The sequence below is a fragment of the Apis mellifera genome, linkage group LG2 (genome assembly GCF_003254395.2).
Source record: "Apis mellifera strain DH4 linkage group LG2, Amel_HAv3.1, whole genome shotgun sequence".
Taxonomy (NCBI): Eukaryota; Metazoa; Arthropoda; class Insecta; order Hymenoptera; family Apidae; genus Apis; species Apis mellifera.
The window spans coordinates 14679482-14700862 of NC_037639.1; the positions used below are offsets into that span (position 1 = coordinate 14679482).

Here is a 21381-nt window from a genome sequence, read left to right on the forward strand (position 1 = left end):
GGAGACATCTTGCGGCAGTATCTCGTACCTTCGATCCTTTCCCTTTCTCTCACTCGCGCATCTCCAATTCCCTTCCCTCTACGAATCTCTCTCTCTCTCTCTCTCTCTCTTCGATCGAATCGAGATACATATATTGTACACAAATTCTACGCTCAACTCGACGATACCTTTTTCTCTTTATTATTGCATGGAAGAAGAGCAGTTCGAGGGAAGAAATCTCGTCAATTTTTCAAAGTAATTCGATTACTTTGCGTGAATTAATTCGACTTAAAGTATATATATATATATAATAACCGAGAGGGAAATGAGAAAGAATCCGCGTGTCCATGCGAAAAAAGACTTGGCGCCTTCGTTGCGTACGCCGTTCGAACGTGCTGACGGAACTCATTCGACGACATTCTTTTCTTTTTCTCCGCCCGTGCGAATTTCGCTCGCGTTGAAAAAAGAGAGAGAGAGAGAGATATCGAGCATATTCGATCCTTTATTCCCCCAATCCACTCTCTCTGTTATTTAAACATGTTCTCTTAATGCACCGAGCGTACTGCCTGTTACCGTGCCTAAGCACACATTCGATATCATATATATATATATATATATTTATCGTTGATCAGGAAACTGACCAATCGCATCGATCAAATCGATATTTAAAGAGAATCTTGTTATATAACTCTGTCATTATTCGCTTCGATCTCCATGAATTTTCCTAAACTCGTCGCAAATTCGTGACGAGAGAAAAGGAGGAAAAGAAGAAAGTCTCACCGGCTGAGACGGTGCCAAAGCATACTCGTCCTTATCGATAATTCTCCCCAACGATCATTGAATCGAATTTCGATTCTCGAGTCAATTTTCGAGGACAAGTAAGCGTTAAAAGTAAAGTCGAGGTTAAATTTGGAAAATTTGAAAATTTTACTCGAGGAAATTAATATTCTTTCGTCTCGTCCAGTTTCAACGTAAACACACACACACATTCGTATACGCGCGAAAAGTGTATAATCCTTGCTCTCTCTCGCTCTCTCGCTCTCTCATACGTATATATACACGCACGCTTTTCCCATGCTGAAAGAAGAAGGACGGTCTCTCTCGTACGATCTCCAATTTCAAATACGAATATTGTTGAAGTGAGAAAGAGAGGTTCTCGATCGATCGAAAGCGCGCCAAGATTCGAACGGAAGGAAAGGGATGGGGGGGAACATTGTAATATTTGTATATAGCCATGTTATTGTGGTAAAGAAAATTACCTATATTATTATAAATATCACGCATATATATATATATACACATATATATATGTAAATATATGTTGATATATATATACATTTATATGCGTATATACACATATATATATATATATATATATATTTAAGCCTGTAATACCATTACGTTGTTGTACCATATTATTGTGAACACCATTTCTCAGACATCGATTTTTTTAAATAAAAAGAAAGTCTCTATCTCGACATGCACTAAAGCAGAGTATCCGTCGGAACAAAAAGCGAAACAAAAAGGGGAAAAAAAAAATTAAAAATAGAAAAAAAATAAAAAAAAGAAAGGAAGAAAGAAAGGAGGAAAACAATCCACCGAACGATTTGGTCTCTCGTCATTGAGAACGATCAATCTTTTTCGTTCGCCTCGTCTCTCTCGATTTTGACCTGCGTCGCCTTTTCACTTGTCGCGCTCGTCTCGTCCTTGCTCGAGTTCCGTTTCCGCAAAAAAAAAGGGAAAGAAAAATTATTATTGTTGTTACGAATCGACCTTCCAGGACTCTCCTTTAGAAAGAAAGAAAGAAAGAAAGATGTGCACACCCATGTCAATTCCTGGCTCGAGGTTTTATCCAATTGTCGTCCAACGCGTCCTCTGCTCAACGAGAGCGGATTATCGAGAAAGGACGGAGGCGAATTCCTTTTGTAACGATCGGTGCCTGTTAACGTTTCCATTCGACCAGCAGCCGAGACTGCTGAGAGACCGAAGAGAAATTCGAATCTATATCTATCTAAGCCACCTGTACGCAATCTCGCACGACCAAAAAAGTGTATGAAGAAAAGTCAGTCCGGTGTGACGCGACGAAGGACGAGTCTTTTTTCGAAGATACGATCAGCCGCGAATTCGCGCGAACGATTCACGAAACTCGTCGAAAGAATACCAATCTCGACGTCCACGCTTGGGACGGAGAGGAGAATTTTCGAGATCGAGACGAAAAAATGTATAAAGATCGTTGGCGCGAACTATCGAAATATCGAGATCGAATTCTCGCGAGCGACGAATTTTGAGTGGCGAAAGTTCGATCCTCGATTCGATCGACTCGAAGCTGGTCGAAAGAAAGTTGTGCGTATCCTGGCGTAAAATGGCGGAAAAAACGTCGATGCGCGTAACGAAAAAGGAAAGGAGGAATAGGAATAGGGAAAGGGGGGAGGGGAAACGAAAAAGAAGAAAGGAAAGGAAAGGAAAGAAAAATATATACGAGAGAGGGACACGCATTCAGTCATTTCTCACGCAACACCGTGATCCTTCTGCCCGTCGATGTGTAAATAATTGTTTCATATTGTTGTAAAGTAGAACGGTGATAAGGAGAGATGGATGGTACAAGCGAGGAGACTCGTCGGTACGCTCGTTTGCCGAGAGTAAATTTCAAAAGAAAAAAGGAAAAAAAAATAGAAAAAAAAAAAAAATGTCAAAGTCTCCCCCGTAATGTAAGCGCACAAAACAGAGGGTTAACGATCTATGTGTCTTCTTCGTGTTTAATCGTATCTTTGTTATTAAATCTTGAACGTCTTACGAATGTTTTTTATCTGTGTATTTGCCTCTGCGTCTCTACCTGTCTCGCTCTCTCTCTCTCTCTCTCTCTCTCCGTCCCCCCCTCCCTTCCTCTAGGAGCGCCACTCGACATCGAACGACGAGGCATGGATCCATCGGCAGCAGGTAATATATCCAGAAATATATTCTACGTTCGTTCCTTTCTCTTCCTTTTTAGATAATAATTTTCGTATATAAATTTAGATTTTATTAATACATCTCTCATCTATCGTATCTGTCGTTTGTCTTAAAGTACTTTTTTTCTTTTATTGTTTAACATAAGTTGCAACGAAAGTCGAAAAATAGCGTCGGGTTACGCTTGAAATACGTGATCGGGATAGATTAAAGACAACAAAATAGACGCGAATAATAAGTGAAAGAGATTGGAGAGTGTACTCGCGAAAGAGGCGCCGCGCGGCGTACGCTTCCGTTTCAAGGACGTACGACTTTTGCGTGTACAAGAATGGAGCATTGGCCGCGACGTTACCGACGAGACCGATATTATTATACGTTCGCGCGTTACCAACGGTTAATCGCTTATCTTTCGAGCCTTGAGGGAAACCGGTAAGGGAACTGTTGTAATCAAGGATCATATCCGCATTCCTACTTTTACGTGGTTTGAACGGATCTACGGCTAATTAATCTACGTGTTGCTTACTAATATATTTCTCATCTTCTATGATATATATGTATATAGAAGATATATATATATATATATATAGATAACGGTGTCACGACACGGACCGACCGATCGATAGGATCGTGAAACGCGATCGTGAGCGCGAAATTTCGTTTCTGTGGTTGGGAACACGTTGGGAAACTAGGGGTTGGAAACCGGAGGGCGAAGAACTCGTTTGATTCGTTTAAATCTAGCTAGCGCCACCCCAGGATCATTGTTGAAACCGCCGAACGCATCTCCGTATTCGGTCGCCAATGGGCCCATCTCCTCGTTACTCCCGGCGAACGACGCCACGGAACCGGATTTCTTTTCGGACAGGGAATTCCGTTCCGCGACCGCTTTCTCATCTTCCGTCATCTTCGAATCATCCACGCTCGACTGCCGGAATTCGGAACCATTCGTTTAATGACACTCGTAGTAGCAATAATAGCATCCGCAATACCAGATTAATTTCCCCCTTTCACCTTTCCATCGCCGAGGTTCCCGCGCAAGCTCGAGTCCTGCACGATCTCAGCTGGTTGATTACCCTCCAGCTTTGCGCCACGTTGTTCCGCGTTCTTAGCCCTTCGTCTCCTCTTTTTTTTCCGTTCCGGTCTTTCGACCAATATCACCTCGCGTGGCCGCTCGCGTTTCCTCGGTATCTTTTCCGGGTCTTGAGCTTCCAGTTTCGCCGCCGATCGTTTCTTCATCGTGGCCGCTTGCCGACTCTTCTTCCCCGAACTCGACTCGTCCTGCTTCTCCTGATTGTTGCTGTTGCTGTTGCTGTTGCCGCCGCCGCCGCTCTCTCCCTGCCTTTTCTTTCGCCTCACCATCCCCAACCGTTTCTCCTCCCGTACCTGAGACTTGTCCTTGTCGGCCGGCGCGGCGGCCGCCGGATCCGGCGATCTCTTCGACACGGTGTCGCGCTTGTCGATCGCCGACTCGTTCTCCTGATCGTCCTCCTCCTCGTCCTCCTCCTCCTCCTCCTCGTCCCTCAACTCCTCGAACTTGGCGTTGTTCTCCTCGATCTCCCTGATTCGCTGATTCTCCGTGATCTCCCTCTTTATCTCCTCCTTGATCGAGTCTATCTTCCTCTGGATCTGCTCCTCCACCCGTTTCTGGTAATCCTCGTCCACCTGCTCGGCCGACCCGCCCCCCTCGCCCCCCTTCTGCGACGACTCCGACTTCTCGTTCGCGTTCTCCACGGCCGCCGTCTCGGGCACGTTCGCCGGCACGTCGCCCCCCTTCAACGCCTCCGGACCCGCCACGTCCGCGATCTTCGACTCCTCCGTTTTGGACGAGGCGTCCGCCCCCTTCACCCCCAACGAGTCGCCGCCGATCAAGCTGCCGATCGGCTTGCTGTCGCTCGACAGGTTCATCTCCTGCGTCTTCCCCCCGCCCGCGTCCCCGCCCCCTCCCGCGGCCTCCTGCTGCCCCTCCTGGCCGCCCTGGAGAAGCTTCGCGCCCTCGTCGCCCTCCATCTCCACCGTCTTCTGGTCGTTCATCGGCGAGAGGAGGGGCTTCTCGTTCTTCGCGTTGTCCGTGTCCCGGTCGCAGCCGGACGACTTGGACGAGCCGTCGTTCTCGTTCTTCGTGTCGAGCACGTTCCTCTTCGACTGCTGCCCCGACTCCTTCCCCTCCTTCGATTGCCCGGACAGCTGGTTGCTCTCCCCCTTGCTGGCCGCCTGCTCCTTCTCCGAGGACGCGTCCCTCTTCAACGACGCGTCAACCGTCTTCTCCGACGCCTCCACCGTCGCGCCCGCCTCCCCGCTCTCCCCGTTCATCTTCTCCGCGCCCTCCATCGCCCCCTCCTTGTTGTTGCCGTTGTTGCTGCTGCTGCTGCTGCTCCCTCTCGACGACGACGCCTCGTGCTCCCTCTTCACCCTCACGTCCCCCCCCCGGTACTTCCTCTTCTCGGCCCCGACCTCCTCCTCGATCGAGCCCTCCTCGAACGCGGCCCCCTCGTCCACGCCCCCCTCCACGCCCTCCTCCTCCATCTCCTCGTAGTCCTCGGCCCCCGTTATCCCCCGCTTCACCACGTCCTTCGCCTCGAAATCGTCGTACAGGCTCGACCTCTCCTCCTGGTCTATGAATCTGGCCGAGTCCTCCCCTCCGCCGCCCGAGTACTCCCCCCTGTACCTCGCCTCCTTGCCCCTCGCCCCGACCACGCCGGCCACCGACTCCTCCTCCCCCCCCTCGTCCGGGTCGAGGAGGGGCACCTCGTAGTCTTTGACGGGCAGATTTTTGGGGGCGAGGAGGGGGTCCATCCCCCTGGCGGGGGAGGAGCGGCCGATCCTGGCGTTGGCGGAGGGCGCGGCCTTGGCTCTGCCGCCCGCCGCACGCTTCTCCTCCCCGCTCCTCCTCGCGACGGCCGCCGCCGCCTCCTCCTCCGCCCCCCCTCGCTTTATCCGGGGACGCTTCCTCGTGTCCTCGGTCCGGATCGTCGTTTTGTCCGAGACCGCCTCCACGTTGCGTTTCGAGTTGGCCGAGTTGTAGTTTCGACGTTGTTGTTCCACGTTGCCTGATGATCCGCGGAAGATCCGCTCTATGGACGGGTCCACCTTGTTCCCTTGCTCCTCGATCGCGTAGCCCCCTGCGTCCGCGTTACTGTCGGAGAGGGGAGGAAGGAAGAAGGGAAATGTAGTTATTGTATACGTTTCGAGGAGGAATTTCGACGATTCGTTTGAGAATTTTAGATTCTCTCTCTCTCTCTTTCTCCTAGCGTCTCGTATAAGAGAGAGAGAGAGGGAGAGGAAAATTTATTCTCGAAGAGTATCGAATCCGCTCTATGGACGGGTCCACTTTGTTCCCTTGCTCCTCGATCGCGTAGCCCCCTGCGTCCGCGTTACTGTCGAAGAGGGGAAGAAGGAAGAAGGGAAATGTAGTTGTTCTATACGTTTCGAGGAGGGATTTCGACGATTTTAGATTCTCTGTCTCGCTCTCTTTCTCGTATAAGAGAGAGAGAGAGAGGGAGAGGGAGAGGAAAATTTTATTTCTCGAAGAGTATGGAGAGGATGGATTGGATGGTGATTCGCAAATTACCTGGCCTGGTTGTCTTTGACAACCTCTGGAAAGCAGTGAGAGGCGGGCGATCGGAGAAGTATGGACAGAACGAGGATGTATGCACAATTGAGATGGGGTCGTACGATCATGGTGTGGCAAGGTAACGGGCATCGTAGCGCAGTTTTTTTCTATGAATGGGCGTGCGTGCGAGCTACTCTCATATTTTGACGATTGGAATATACACGAATTGGGATATACAACACTTTATCGGACGAGGTATCGGTGCTGCTTGAATGTGGCGCAGGCCTGCCTCGACCGGTTACGATCGAGACGTTGCTTTTGTTCGACGCCACGTAGCCATGGCAGCGATCGAGCTCGTTTCCAAATAGAATCGGGTTCGGATAGATTCAGATTGGAGACGAAGTCGGTGGAACGAAGCGATCGAATGAATGGAATAAAACGCGGTACGCAAAATATATCTCTTTATTGCAAACGAGTCGATTAGACGCGTCGTATGTACATAATTTGTTATATATGTATATATATATGTATATATATATATATATATGTATTTATCGCCAATGTATTATCGCCGTTTCCCCTTTTCTTTTTTTTCTTTTCTCTCTCTCTCTCTCTCGTCTCCTTTCCTTCTTCCTCGCTTCGAATCGATACGATTCGTCGAATTTTTTGACGGATAGTTTGGGAATTTTTTCTTTTCTTTTTTTTTTCCTTTTTCTTTTTTTTTTTTTTTTCTACAAACAGTTTCGAGAGAAGTTCGGTTAATTCGGTGAAGCGTTCGACTTTTCCTCCCCTTACTCTCGACGATATGTAAAGCCTGGTATACATACTCGAGCCGTTTTAGATAAATTTAAAAGAGGAAAGAAATAATCGAGTCGAGGTTAACGAAAGAACGAAGAGACGTGGTTCCATGGAGCTCCCTTTGTTCACGTTTCTCGCGAACAGCTCTTGGTCCGATAATTAAAAAAAAAAGAAAGTAAAGTAAATCTGGAAAACTCCATCGATCTGAAAACCAAATTAAAGAAGGAGAAACGAAAGGATGAAAAGAGAGAAAAGAAACTTTGGGAGAACGCAAAAAGAAAACCAAGAATTAATTGCAAAACGTATTTTTATTATGATCGAGAACGCACACGTGACCTCGGATCAAAGTAAAAATATCGACAAGGGAAGGAGGAAGAGAGAGAGAGAGAGAGAATAAAACAAAATAAATTCATACAAGATAAATTCGATCATCCCGTCGCGTCGAACGGATGAAAAAACAACAAGAAAATCTCCCTCTCCTTGCCGGGGGAGGAATCGTTCGCTTATACGAAAATATAGGATTAATTGAATAATAAATCGCAAGGTGTTAGGGAGAGAGAAAAAAAAATAGGCGAGAAAGAATGATTAAACGTATAATAATAATAATAATAATAACGAAGCTGACGAAAAAAGGGGGCGTTCTACTCTAATTATCGGCCGAATCTGACTCGACGATCAGATTCGCCCTTATCACGGATTTAAGCTCTAGTTATTGCTTTGTAATACACGTTGCTTTAAAAGTGGAAAGAAATCTTGTTTAAAAAACTCGATTCTCATCCGCTTCCCGAATATTTTCGAATTCGCCATACCGATACATATACGTATCGAGCCTTTTAACATCTCGTTCCCAATATTTATTATTCCCTTCGAGGATAAAAATATATTCGTGTATATATATATGTATATATGTTTTACGCGTGTAAAATCGGTATCTCGGATAATATATAATAGTCGAAAGAAGTTTGGAGAAATCATTTCCATCTTGAATATCGCGTCGAAGAAATAGGGGAGAGGGATTATCCCGTGAGAGAAGGGAAAGCTTCAATTGGAGACGACCGGCATGTAGAACTTGTGCTTGGGCGTGTCCCTGGTGTGCTTGAACGGGGCTTGCTTCGCCTCGATGAGGGCAGCCGGGCAGGGGCCCTTGTGCCTGGGCGCGTACTCCTTCCTGTACATGCTCGAGGTGACGGAGGCCCCCCCGTCCCCCAGGCTGATGTGCGACACGTTCGCCTGCCTGTGCACCCGCTCCACCCTCTGGCCCCCGAAATTCCCGTAACTCCTCGCCTCGCTCTGCGTGGAGTAGAACTTGCCGCCGACCGTCAAGTTGTCCTGGCGGACGATCCTCTGCGGCCGCTCGTACGTGGACGACGCCCACGGATTGCCCTCCTTGGCGCTGCGGTGCAACGAGGTGAGGCTTCGCCGGTCGCTGCTCTGGCTCGAGTTGCTTATGTACTGGCCTGTCTCAGCCAGGTTCGAGATACTCTTCTTCTGGTCGGCGGCCGTCGACGATATCGTGTGCAGCGCTTCCGTGGACGAAGCGGTCCCTCCGCGCCTGTGAAGGACCGAGTTTGTCACGTCGGCCGAAGAGGAGGAGATGACGTTCTTCCTGTGGTGGCTGGTCTTGGTCGAGAGCAGCGCATTCGCGTCCACTTGCGACCTTTCCACCGATCCACCGATCGCTTGCCTGAACTCGGCGCTGCTCGCCTGGCTCGAGTTGTAGCATCGCGAAGTCTCCTGCCTCTGCCGAGATTCCGCGTGCTGCGCGTTCACGTAGTCCCGTTTGCTCGTCTCTTGACGATGATGCTTCTGCTCGACGTTGTACTCCGCGCCTCCGCGACTCGAGTCCCTCTCGTGCCGCTGATGATCGCGCGAACATTTCGAGGATTCCACCGCTCCCCCCTCGATCGAGATCGAGGCGTCGCGATGCTCCGTTGTTATCACCCGTTGAGACGAGGTCGTTCTCTTCACCACGCTCGTCGTCCCGTTCTCCACCGTCCTCGACTCCACGCTCCTTCGGCTCGCCGACCCGTCCAACTCCATCCCGCTCATCTTGGCGGCCACCTCCTTCGCGGTGCGTTTCGTGAACGTGTTGTAGTTCCTCTGACTGGTGGTCGTGGAGGAGACGAGGTCGTCGCCCAAGGCGATCGACGACTCCATGTGATGCTTCCGCCCGACCACCTCCCTCCTCCCTCCTCCCAAGTCCTCCTTCTTCGGGGAGAACGTGTCCCTAGTCGTCGTCTTGCTCTCCATCGCGTGGCCCGTGCTCACCTTCAAGTTGTCCTCGTGGCGCCTCGTCTCCGCCCGCTCCCCTCTGACCACCGTGTACGTGGACCTCTGCGAGGTCGAGTCGTGGAACTCGCCGCCGCCCACCTTCAGGTTGTCCTCCCGCCGCACCACCTCCGCCCGCTCGCCCCTCGAAACGGCGAAATCGTCGCGAGCCCTCCCCGCGAACTCGCCCTCTGGGCGAAGGTTGTCTGCGCGGCGGATGGGCGACCTCCTCCCCTTCTCGGGGCTCGAGGCCCCGCCGTAGTCGTCCCTGCGCTCCGCGTACAGCTCGCCCTCCACCCTCAGGTTGTCCTCGTGCCGCCTCACCACCCTCTCCACCCTCCTGTAGTCCTCCCTCGACCGACGCACCGTCTCCGTCTCCACACTCGCCTGATGCCCCGCGGAGTAGTCCTGCCTCGAGGAGGCGACCACCACCTCCATGTCGCCCTCTGGGCGAAGGTTGTCGCGGGGCTTCCTCGCCTGGGGACGGTCGCCCCTCTTCGGCCCGAAGTCGTCCTTCGCCGCAGCGTACAGCTCGCCCTCGGGCCGAAGGTTGTCTCTGGGCTTCCTCGCCGCAGTTCTTTCGCCACGCGCCGGCGCGGGCGTCCTCGCCCGCTGGGCGAACTGACCCTCGGGGCGAAGGTTGTCTGGGTGCTTGATCGGCGTCCTCCTCTCGGTTTCTATCTCAGTTCTCGTCCTCGCCACGCTCCTCTTGCAATCCTCCGTCCTCACCGTCACCTCCTGCCTCGTCTCCTCTTTTAAGGTGCTCGTTGTTTTGAGCTCGAGCTCCTGTTTTCTGCGAGTCGCGGACTCGATCTCCAGGGATCTGCGAGGCACGTCGAGCTCGCCTTCTGGGCGAAGGTTGTCTAAATGCTTGATTGGTGTCCTCTTCTCGGTCTCCATTTCGATCCTCGCCATGCTCCTCTTGGAATCCTCCTGCCTCATCTCTTCTTTTAAGGTGCTCGTCTTCAGTTCGAGCTCCTGCTTCCTGCGAGTCGTGGATTCGGTCTCCAGGGATCTGCGAGGCATGTCCAGCTCGCCCTCTGGGCGAAGGTTGTCTGGGTGCCTGATTGGTGTCCTCTTCTCGGTCTCCATTTCGATCCTCGCCATGCTCCTCTTGGAATCCTCCTGCCTCGTCTCCTCTTTCAGAGTACTCGTTTTGAGCTCGAGCTCCTGCTTCCTGCGAGTCGTGGATTCGATCTCGAGAGATCTGCGAGGCATGTCGAGCTCGCCCTCTGGGCGAAGGTTGTCCGGGTGCTTGATCGGCGTCCTTCTTTCGGCGGGAAGACCGACGACCTTGGGCTTCTTCTTGCCAGGCTCCTCCTTCGGACGACCGAACTCGCCCTCGGGGAGCTTCAAGTTGTCCTCGTGCCTGATCGGGGAACGTTTCTCGGCAGGTAAGATCGGTTTCTTCTCGGTTTCTCTTCTCTCGAACTCCCCTTCCGGCTTCAGATTATCCTCCGGCTTCTTTACCTCCGGTCTCTCTATCTTCTTCGGGGGGGAATAGTCGTCCTTTGGCCGCGCCTCGAAAGGACCTTCCGGCTTCAGATTGTCTGGATGCCTGACCACGTCCGCTCGTTCTCCTCTCACTACCTTGAAGTCGTCCCTGGTTCTCACGTCGATAAACTCGCCCTCCATTCTCAGATTGTCACGGTACTTGGTCACCTCGGTCCTCTCGCGGACCAGGAACTCGGCGTACTCGTCCCTCGAGCGATAAGTCTCCATGTCGCCCTCCATTCGAAGGTTGTCGCCGCGCCTCACGATGTCGATTCGCTCGCCTCGAACCGGTCGATAGTCGTCCTTGGGGCGAGCCTCGAAGGGTCCTTCCGGTCTCAAATTGTCTTCAGGCCTCTTCACCACGGCTCTGTCCCCTTTGGTGGGCGTGAAGTCGTCCTTCGGCTTGGCGACGAAGTCTCCCTCGGGGCGAAGGTTGTCGGGGTGCTTGATCGGGCTGCGCTTCTCGCAGGGTTTAACCCTGCCCCTCCTCTCCGGCCTCTCGAAGTCGCCCTCCGGGCGAAGGTTGTCCCTCGGTTTCTTCGCCTCCGCTCGCTCGCCACGCTTCGGCGCCTCCTCCTTCGGCCTGCCGACGAAGTCGCCCTCCGGTTTCAAGTTGTCGGGGTGCTTGATCGGCGTCCTCCTCTCGGCAGGGCCGATCCTTCTGGGACGAGGCCTGTCGAACTCGCCCTCCGGCTTCAAGTTGTCCTCCGGACGCTTTACTTCCGCTCGCTCACCCCTCGTCGGCGCTTCCTCCCTCGGACGACCGATGAACTCGCCCTCCGGCTTCAAGTTGTCCGTTGGTTTCTTCGCGATCGGTTTCTCTGCAGGTTTGAACTCTTCAGGTTTGGGTCTTTCGAAGTCGCCTTCTGGTTTCAAATTATCCATGTGTTTTATTGGTGTTCTTCTTTCTGCAGGGCTGACAGGTTTCTTCTCAGGAATTTGGAATTCTCCTTCTGGATAAAGATTGTCCTTAGGTTTCTTCACGATTGGTTTCTCGGCAGGTTTGAATTCTTCATGTTTGGGTCTTTCAAAGTCTCCTTCAGGTTTCAAATTATCCATGTGTTTTATTGGTGTTCTTCTTTCTGCAGGGCTGACAGGTTTCTTTTCGGGGATTTCGAATTCTCCTTCTGGATAGAGATTGTCCTTAGGTTTCTTCACGATCGGTTTCTCTGCTGGTTTAAATTCTTCCGGTTTCCGTTTCTCGAATTCTCCTTCAGGTTTCAAATTATCCATGTGCTTGATCGGTGATCTTCTTTCGGCAGGACCAATAGGTTTCTTCTCTGGGACTTCGAACTCTCCTTCTGGATAAAGATTATCTTTCGGTTTCTTCACGATCGGTTTCTCTGCAGGTTTGAACTCTTCATGTTTGGGTCTCTCGAATTCTCCTTCAGGTTTCAAATTATCCATGTGCTTGATTGGTGATCTTCTTTCGGCAGGACCAATAGGTTTCTTCTCAGGGACCTCGAATTCTCCTTCTGGATAAAGATTATCTTTAGGTTTCTTCATGATCGGTTTCTCGGCAGGTTTAAATTCTTCATGTTTGGGCCTTTCAAACTCGCCCTCTGGTTTTAAATTATCCATGTGTTTTATGGGGGTTCTTCTTTCTGCAGGACCAATAGGTTTCTTTTCGGGGACTTCGAATTCTCCTTCGGGATAAAGATTGTCGGTTGGTCTCTTGACGACGGGTCTCTCGGCAGGTTTGAACTGTTCAGGTTGTGGTCTCTCGAACTCGCCCTCGGGACGTAGATTATCCTCGTGTTTGATAGGGGTTCTTCTTTCGGCAGGGCCGACGGGTTTCTTTTCGGGAATTTCGAATTCACCCTCGGGATAAAGGTTGTCCTTGGGTTTCTTCACGTCCGCTCTTTCGCCTTTTCGCGGAGCTTCCTCCTTAGGTCGAGTCGCAAATTCGCCCTCCGGTTTCAGATTGTCTTTTGGTTTCTTCACAATCGGTTTCTCTGCCGGTTTGAATTCTTCCGGTTTCCGTTTCTCGAATTCTCCTTCAGGTTTCAAATTGTCTTCGTGTTTGATCGGTGTTCTTCTTTCGGCAGGACCAATAGGTTTCTTCTCTGGGACCTCGAACTCTCCTTCTGGATAAAGATTATCTTTCGGTTTCTTCACGATCGGTTTCTCCGCAGGTTTGAACTCTTCATGTTTGGGTCTCTCGAATTCTCCTTCAGGTTTCAAGTTGTCCTCATGTTTTATGGGGGTTCTTCTTTCGGCAGGAGTAACAGGTTTCTTCTCAGGAACTTGAAATTCTCCTTCTGGATAAAGATTATCTTTAGGTTTCTTCACGATCGGTTTCTCTGCCGGTTTAAACTCTTCAGGTTTAGGCCTCTCGAATTCTCCTTCAGGTTTCAAATTGTCTTCATGTTTAATCGGTGTTCTTCTTTCGGCAGGGGTGACAGGTTTCTTCTCAGGAACTTGAAATTCTCCTTCGGGATAAAGATTATCTTTAGGTTTCTTTATAATCGGTTTCTCTGCCGGTTTAAACTCTTCCTGTTTCGGTCTCTCGAATTCTCCCTCAGGTTTCAAGTTATCCTCGTGTTTGATAGGAGTCCTCTTCTCAGCTGGGCCGACTGGTTTCCTCTCTGGCCTCTCGAACTCACCCTCTGGTCTCAAATTATCCCGAGGCTTCTTGATCGGCGCACGTTCGCCGTGTTTCGGCGCCTCCTCCCTCGGCCTGCCGACGAAATCTCCCTCCGGCTTCAGATTATCCTCCGGCTTCTTTACCTCCGGTCTCTCCACCATCTTCGGGGGCGAATAGTCGTCCTTTGGCCGCGCCTCGAAAGGACCTTCCGGCTTCAGATTGTCTGGATGCCTGACCACGTCCACGCGTTCTCCTCTCACAATCTTGAAATCGTCCCTGGTTCTCACGTCGATAAACTCGCCCTCCATCCTCAGGTTGTCCCGATACTTGGTCACCTCGGTCCTCTCGCGGACCAGGAACTCGGCGTACTCGTCCCTCGAGCGATAAGTCTCCATGTCGCCCTCCATTCGAAGGTTGTCGCCGCGCCTCACGATCTCGATTCGCTCGCCTCGAACCGGTCGATAGTCGTCCTTGGGACGAGCCTCGAAAGGTCCTTCGGGGCGAAGGTTGTCTTCAGGCCTCTTCACCACGGCTCTGTCCCCTTTGGTAGGCGTGAAGTCGTCTTTTGGCTTGCCAACGAATTCTCCTTCGGGGCGAAGGTTGTCGGGGTGCTTGATAGGGCTACGTCTTTCAGCTGGACCGACCAAAGGCTTCTCCGGTCTCTCGAAGTCACCCTCGGGGCGCAGATTGTCCTCCGGCCGTCGCACTTCTGGACGCTCCGCTCGCTTCGGGGAGAAATCGTCCTTTGGACGACCCTCGAAGGGTCCTTCTGGTTTTAGGTTATCCTCTGGACGCTTCACATCGGCACGTTCGCCTTTGGTTGGCTTGTAGTCGTCCTTTGGACGACCCTCGAAGGGTCCTTCAGGTTTTAGGTTATCTTCTGGACGCTTCACGTCGGCTCGTTCTCCCCTGGTTGGTTTATAATCGTCTTTAGGCCTTCCTTCGAACGGACCTTCAGGTTTTAGGTTATCCTCTGGACGCTTCACATCTGCACGTTCGCCTTTGGTTGGTTTGTAATCGTCCTTTGGACGACCCTCGAACGTGCCTTCAGGTTTTAAGTTATCTTGAGGCTTCCTCACTTCTGGACGTTCGGCTGTTTTTGGCGAGAAATCATCTTTTGGTCTTCCTTCGAAGGGTCCTTCCGGTTTCAAGTTGTCTTCAGGTCTCTTCACATCGGCTCTTTCTCCTCTGGTTGGCTTGTAGTCGTCTTTTGGACGACCCTCGAAGGGACCTTCGGGTCTCAAATTATCCTGAGGCTTCCTCACTTCTGGACGTTCGGCTGTTTTTGGCGAGAAATCGTCTTTTGGCCTTCCTTCGAAGGGTCCTTCCGGTCTTAGATTATCTTCTGGACGCTTCACGTCGGCTCGTTCTCCTCTCGTAGGCTTGTAATCGTCTTTAGGTCTTCCTTCGAATGGACCTTCGGGCTTCAAATTATCCTGAGGCTTCTTCACTTCGGGACGCTCAGTTGTCTTCGGCGAAAAGTCATCCTTAGGCCTTCCTTCGAATGGACCTTCCGGTTTTAGATTATCTTCTGGACGTTTTACATCGGCGCGTTCTCCTCTCGTAGGCTTGTAATCGTCCTTTGGTCGGCCTTCGAACGGTCCCTCGGGACGAATATTGTCATCGTGTTTAATAGGAGTTCTACGTTCTGCAGGGGTGAACGGGACGCGTTGCCTATCCGCGAACTCTCCTTCGGGGAAGAGATTGTCCGGATGTCGCACGATCGGCGCTCTCTCGCCAGGACCGTAAGGAATGTGGAACGGTCTCTCGAATTCCCCTTCGGGGTACAAGTTATCCGGGTGTCTAATCGGCGTACGTTTCTCGCCAGGGGTGTACTCGCTCCTGGGTCGGTCTTCGAATTCTCCCTCGGGCCTCAAGTTGTCTCGTGGCTTCTTCACTTCTGGACGTTGAGCAGTTTTCGGAGTAAAATCGTCCTTAGGTCTTCCTTCGAAGGGTCCTTCCGGTCTCAAGTTGTCTTCAGGTCTCTTCACATCAGCCCTTTCTCCCCTGGTTGGCTTGTAATCGTCCTTTGGACGACCCTCGAAAGGACCTTCGGGTCTCAAATTGTCCTGAGGCTTCTTCACTTCGGGACGTTCGGCTATCTTCGGCGAGAAATCGTCCTTTGGACGACCCTCGAAGGGTCCTTCGGGCTTCAAGTTGTCCTCGGGCCGTTTCACGTCAGCCCTCTCCCCTCTGGTTGGCTTGTAATCGTCCTTGGGCCTTCCTTCAAAAGGTCCTTCCGGTTTTAGGTTATCTTCTGGACGCTTCACGTCGGCTCGTTCTCCTCTCGTAGGCTTATAATCGTCTTTAGGCCTTCCTTCGAAGGGTCCTTCGGGCTTCAAATTGTCTTCAGGCCTCTTCACGTCGGCCCTCTCTCCCCTGGTTGGCTTGTAATCGTCTTTAGGCCGTGCCTCGAACGGTCCTTCTGGACGAAGATTATCCTCTGGTCTCTTTATTTCCGGCCTTTCCCCTCGTTTCGGTGAAAAATCATCCTTAGGCCTTCCCTCGAAGGGTCCTTCCGGTCTCAAATTGTCCTCCGGTCTCTTTACTTCCGGCCTTTCCCCTCGTTTCGGTGAGAAATCGTCCTTAGGTCTTCCTTCGAAGGGTCCTTCAGGCTTTAAATTATCTTCAGGCCTCTTCACATCGGCTCTTTCTCCTCTGGTTGGCTTGTAGTCGTCCTTAGGACGGCCTTCGAATAGTCCTTCCGGTCTCAAATTGTCCTGCGGTTTCCTTACTTCTGGCCGTTCCGCGATTTTCGGCACGAAATCGTCTTTGGGTCTTCCTTCGAACGGCCCCTCCGGTCTCAAATTGTCTTCAGGTCTCTTCACATCCGCTCTGTCTCCCCTAATTGGCCTGTAATCGTCCTTAGGCCTTCCCTCGAAAGGTCCTTCCGGTCTCAAGTTGTCTTCCGGCTTCTTTACTTCCGGCCTTTCTCCTCGTTTCGGCGAATAATCGTCTTTTGGACGCCCTTCGAAGGGGCCTTCCGGTCTCAAATTATCCTGAGGCTTCTTGACTTCGGGACGCTCCGCTGTTTTTGGCCTGTAATCATCCTTAGGCCTTCCTTCAAATGGTCCTTCCGGTCTCAAGTTGTCTTCAGGCCTCTTCACGTCAGCCCTTTCTCCTCTAGTTGGCTTGTAATCGTCCTTTGGTCGGCCTTCGAAGGGACCTTCCGGTCTCAAATTATCTTCAGGCCTCTTCACATCGGCCCTTTCTCCTCTAGTTGGCCTGTAATCATCCTTAGGCCTTCCTTCAAATGGTCCTTCCGGTCTCAAGTTGTCTTCAGGCCTCTTCACGTCAGCCCTTTCTCCTCTAGTTGGCCTGTAATCATCCTTAGGCCTTCCTTCAAATGGTCCTTCAGGCTTCAAATTGTCTTCAGGCCTCTTCACATCAGCTCTTTCTCCTCTAGTTGGTCTGTAATCATCTTTAGGCCTTCCTTCAAATGGTCCTTCCGGTTTCAAATTGTCTTCAGGTCTCTTTACTTCCGGTCTTTCCCCTCGTTTCGGCAAATAATCATCCTTAGGCCTTCCCTCAAATAGTCCCTCGGGCTTCAAATTGTCTTCAGGCTTCTTAACATCAGCCCTTTCTCCTTTAGTTGGCTTGTAATCGTCCTTTGGTCGGCCTTCGAAGGGACCTTCCGGTCTCAAATTATCTTCAGGCCTCTTCACATCGGCCCTTTCTCCTCTAGTTGGCTTGTAATCTTCCTTAGGTCTTCCTTCGAAGGGACCTTCCGGTCTCAAGTTGTCCTGAGGCTTCTTCACCTCCAGACGTTCGACTGTTTTTGGCGAGAAATCGTCCTTAGGCCTTCCCTCGAATGGTCCTTCCGGTCTCAAATTGTCCTCCGGTCTCTTTACTTCCGGTCTTTCCCCTCGTTTCGGCGCGTAATCGTCTTTTGGACGCCCTTCGAACGGTCCTTCCGGCTTCAAGTTATCTTCGGGCCTCTTCACATCAGCCCTTTCTCCTCTGGTCGGCTTATAATCATCCTTAGGTCTTCCCTCGAAGGGTCCTTCCGGTCTCAAATTGTCCTCCGGTCTCTTTACTTCCGGTCTTTCTCCTCGTTTCGGCGCGTAATCGTCTTTTGGTCGACCTTCGAACAGTCCTTCGGGCCTCAAATTATCCTTGGGCTTCTGAGGCTCGGGTCTCTTGGTAACCGGCGGCGCCGCGTAGTCTCGTTTAGCGTGGGTCACGCCTTCGAACGTTCCTTCCGTCCTCAAATTATCGTCCCGTCTGATCACTGCGGTGCTTCTGTAATCGGTCCGATCGAAACTCCGATACTCCTCCCGTGTCGTTGTGCTGCTCTCCAACGCGTCCGTCTTCCCGTAAAAGCGATCCCTCTCCTCCCCCTCCTCCTCCTCCTCGGTGTACGTGAGCCGCCTCCTCGGCTCTCTCTCCACCGCGTCGTACGTGTGGAAATCCTCCTTGAGACGAGAGGTACCCTGCCGCAAAATTTTTCGTCAGCGATTAAACCCGAGATTAAAGAGAAATTGTTAAACCTTCCTTAAAGCCAACCTTTTCTTCAACCCGAGCAATTTTATCAATTTTATCAATTTTATCTCCTTTCCCTCCACCTACCGTGAATTCACCCTCTCCCACCGTGAGGTTGTCCGTACGCTTGACGATCTCCGCTCGTTCCACCGTTCGATGGTCCACGTATTCCGATCTCGTGGTCGTCGAATCGACGAATTCTCCCTCGACCTTGGTGTAAGTGTTGCGACGTATCGGGCTAGGCCGTTCGCCGGGGGTGCCGGTGAACACCAGCTCCGTGGTTATGGTACCTTTTCGAAGAAAGAGAAACAGGTAAGACAAGAATCGTGACGAAATTTTTGTTTTTCTGTTTTGCGAAAAGAATAGAAATCTCACTGTCGAATTCCCCTTCTGGCCTTAGATTGTCCCTGGGCCTGGTGATGGGCGCCCTGTCGCCCTTCGTGGGCGCCTCCTCCCTCACCCTGCCCACGAACTCGCCCTCCGGCCTCAGGTTGTCCCGCGGCCTCTTCACCACCGCCCTCTCCCCCTTCGTGGGCGCCTCCTCCCTCACCCTGCCCACGAACTCGCCCTCAGGCCTCAAGTTGTCCTGCGGCTTCCTCACCGGCGCCCTCTCGCCCCTCGTCGCCACGTAGTCCGCACGCCTCTCCCCCGCGAAATCTCCCTCCATTCGAAGGTGGTCCTCGTGGTGGTACACCGTCTGCCTGTCCACGCGTTTCTCGTCGAATTCCTCGCGGTAAGAGGTGACCGCGTGCACCGGCTCGTCCCGCGGAATTTCCAGGTGGTCCTGCGCGACCAGATTGTGGGGGCAACGGTGTCGTCTGGAAAAATTCCATTTCGGAAATGGAATGAAAAGTTGGAGAGAGGGGGGGATTCTTTCGACGAGGGCAATTTTGTGGGTTACGAGAGGGAGGAATGTTAATTGGAGATTGAGAGGGGGGTTCATTGATAAACTGGGTGATATTGAACGGTGAACGTCATCCTGGTCACGCGCGTGATCGTTGTGCGAGCACGAGTTATTTTGCTTCGTTCTATTTCACGCATATGGTTCGTTGTAATCGAAACACGTTTTACTTTTACTTTCTTTTAGAGATTTTATTCGTGACTCGTTGGAGGAAAGCAAAGGAAAAAGAAAGAGAGGAAGGGAAAATAAATATTTGCAACGAGAAGATTATGGAAATATATAAGATGTTGAGGAATTGTTAGAGAAAAAGAAAAGAAGAGAAAATATTTGCAATGAAAACGAAGATTGTGGAAATACATACGATTTTGAGGAATTGTTTGAGTAATATAAATATTTTTTATTTTCTAGATTTTATTCATGACTCGTTGGAGGAAAGTAAAGAAAAAAAAAAATGGAAAATAAATATTTGCAACGAGAAGATTATTATGTTGTTTGAGTAATATAAATACTTTTTATTTTCTAGATTTTATTCGTGACTCGTTGAAGGAAAGCAAAGAAAAAAAGAAAAAAATGGAAAATAAATATTTGCAACGAGAAAATTATTATGTTGTTTGAGTAATATAAATACTTTTTATTTTCTAGATTTTATTCGTGACTCGTTGAAGGAAAGTAAAGAAAAAGAAAAAAAGAAAAGAAGAGAAAATAAATGTTTGAGAAGATTATGGAAATATACACGATCTTGAAGAATTGTTAGAGAAAAAGAAAAGAAGAGAAAATATTTGCAACGAGAACAAAGATTGTGGAAATACATACGATTTTGAGGAATTATTACGTTGTTTGAGTAATATAAATACTTTTTACTTTTTAGATTTTATTCGTGACTCGTTGGACGAAAGCAAAGGAAAAGAAAAAGAAAACGAAGAGAAAATAAATATTTGAGAAGATTATGAAAATATACACGATTTTGAGGAATTGCATATGTTTCAGTAATTGAAACATTTTTTATTTTTTAGATTTTATTCGTGACTCATTGGAGAAAAACAAAGAGAAAAAAGAAAAAAATGGAAAATAAATGTTTGTAACGAGAAGATTATGGAAATACACACAATTCTTAAGGAATTGTTAGAGAAAAAGAAAAGAAGAGAAAATATTTGCAACGAGATCGAAGATTGTGGAAATACACACAATTTTGAGGAATTGTTACGTTGTTTAATTAATGTAAATACTTTTTACTTTTTAGATTTTATGTGACGTGACTCGTTGAAGGGAAGCAAAGAATAAAAGAAAAAGAAAACGAAGGGAAAATTTGCAACGAGCAGATTATGGAAATACACACAATTCTTGAGGAATTGTCATTGGACTGACTCTATACGCGGATATTTACGAAGTCAAATCTGATAAAACATTAATCACAATTTCCATTAATAAATTCCATTAACAAATTCCATTAATTGATTGAAAGTAGAGATCTGTTTAGAGATCAATCGCATTTTCTAAACTATTTTCTCCACTCTTTTTCGTCTCGCCTCCGCGTTATACTCGACACGAGTCTCCCGATATTTATTATTTCGGTGTAATTGGTAATTAACAAGGAAACATCGATACCTCAATCTCCATGTCAATTAAGGTGAATCGAGCTTGTCAAAATGCCAACGCGCGTTCTCCCTCCCCTCTTTTCAACCCTTTGCCTTTGCGTTTAATATCGACAGACTCGCCCGACAAAATCAACTACTAAAAATATATTACACCTATCGATAGATAATCGTTTCAAAAACTCGAAATTTTCAATTTTTCCTTCCACTATTAAAAAGTTTGGAATCAATTCGATTTCCAAGATTTTTTTTTCTTTTTATTCTAAAAAGGAAAGACAAGCCCCTCCCCAAAAAAAAAGAAAACAAAATTTATCGTTCGTCAGAATCGTTAAAAAAAAAGAAAATTTAAAGCAAAGCGTAAATATCGAATTAAAATTGTTTGGATGTTTTATCGGCGCCATTAACGAGGCGTTTTTTGGAAAGGGAGTTCAGTTGGAGGCCATTTAGAAATTGGAAACTTGTCAAACAGAGAGATTTCGCGATGCGTTTGAATCCATCGTCCCGTGAAAGGATTTGATACAAAAACAAAAAAGAAAAGCGGGCGCACGCGCGGCAAATTTCGACTCGGAACAGAGAGGACTCGACTCGATCGAATATTCGATCCTTTGAATAACACGTGTTATTCACCCTCCTCCAGAATATTTATATGTACATCAGTCCCCGAATTTTTCCCAATAAATCCTTCGTCAAAGATTCGAATCATCCTCGATAATCTTCTCGCTCGTTCGTTTATACGAACGAAGAACAAAGAATAAATAGAAAAACTACGATCGAGTGGATCGAATAG

The 21381-nt window shown here is 49.5% G+C and overlaps 2 protein-coding genes and 1 long non-coding RNA gene across 11 annotated transcripts in view; 1 reads left to right on the forward strand and 2 right to left on the reverse strand.

Annotated features, from left to right (window-relative positions):
* The first annotated feature begins 2865 nt into the window (after nt 1-2865).
* Nucleotides 2866-20612, forward strand: LOC107966113. Its single transcript, XR_001706550.2, has 2 exons — nt 2866-2916; nt 19189-20612. It is a non-coding gene; the product is annotated as an uncharacterized LOC107966113 (long non-coding RNA).
* On the reverse strand, nt 3775-7051 carry LOC102656639 (hepatoma-derived growth factor-related protein 2-like). Of its 2 annotated transcripts, none has more exons than XM_026439295.1 (2): nt 6491-7051; nt 3775-6055 (listed from the first exon to the last, which is right to left on the reverse strand). In XM_026439295.1, exons 1-2 carry the CDS (start codon nt 6598-6600, stop codon nt 3916-3918), a joined length of 2250 nt encoding a protein of 749 aa, XP_026295080.1. In that variant the 5' UTR covers nt 6601-7051; the 3' UTR covers nt 3775-3915. The 2 variants fall into 2 exon arrangements, with proteins under 2 accessions (XP_026295080.1, XP_016773621.2); XM_016918132.2 differs by having other exon boundaries at nt 3775-6009; nt 6251-7051.
* The window catches only part of LOC408677 (titin), a 35163-nt gene continuing 21341 nt past the window's right edge, over nt 7560-21381 (reverse strand). For 3 of the 8 annotated variants that reach the window (XM_006568855.3, XM_006568844.3, XM_016918128.2), the window contains exons 4-6: nt 18477-18919; nt 18189-18391; nt 7560-18052 (exon numbers count right to left, since the gene is read on the reverse strand). In XM_006568855.3, coding sequence (XP_006568918.2) covers nt 8312-18052; nt 18189-18391; nt 18477-18919 — 10387 coding nt within the window. In that variant the 3' untranslated portion in view covers nt 7560-8311. The remainder of the gene's footprint in view (nt 18053-18188; nt 18392-18476; nt 18920-21381) is intronic. The other 5 variants (XM_026439294.1, XM_006568852.3, XM_006568851.3 and 2 more) reach the window with 5 other exon arrangements.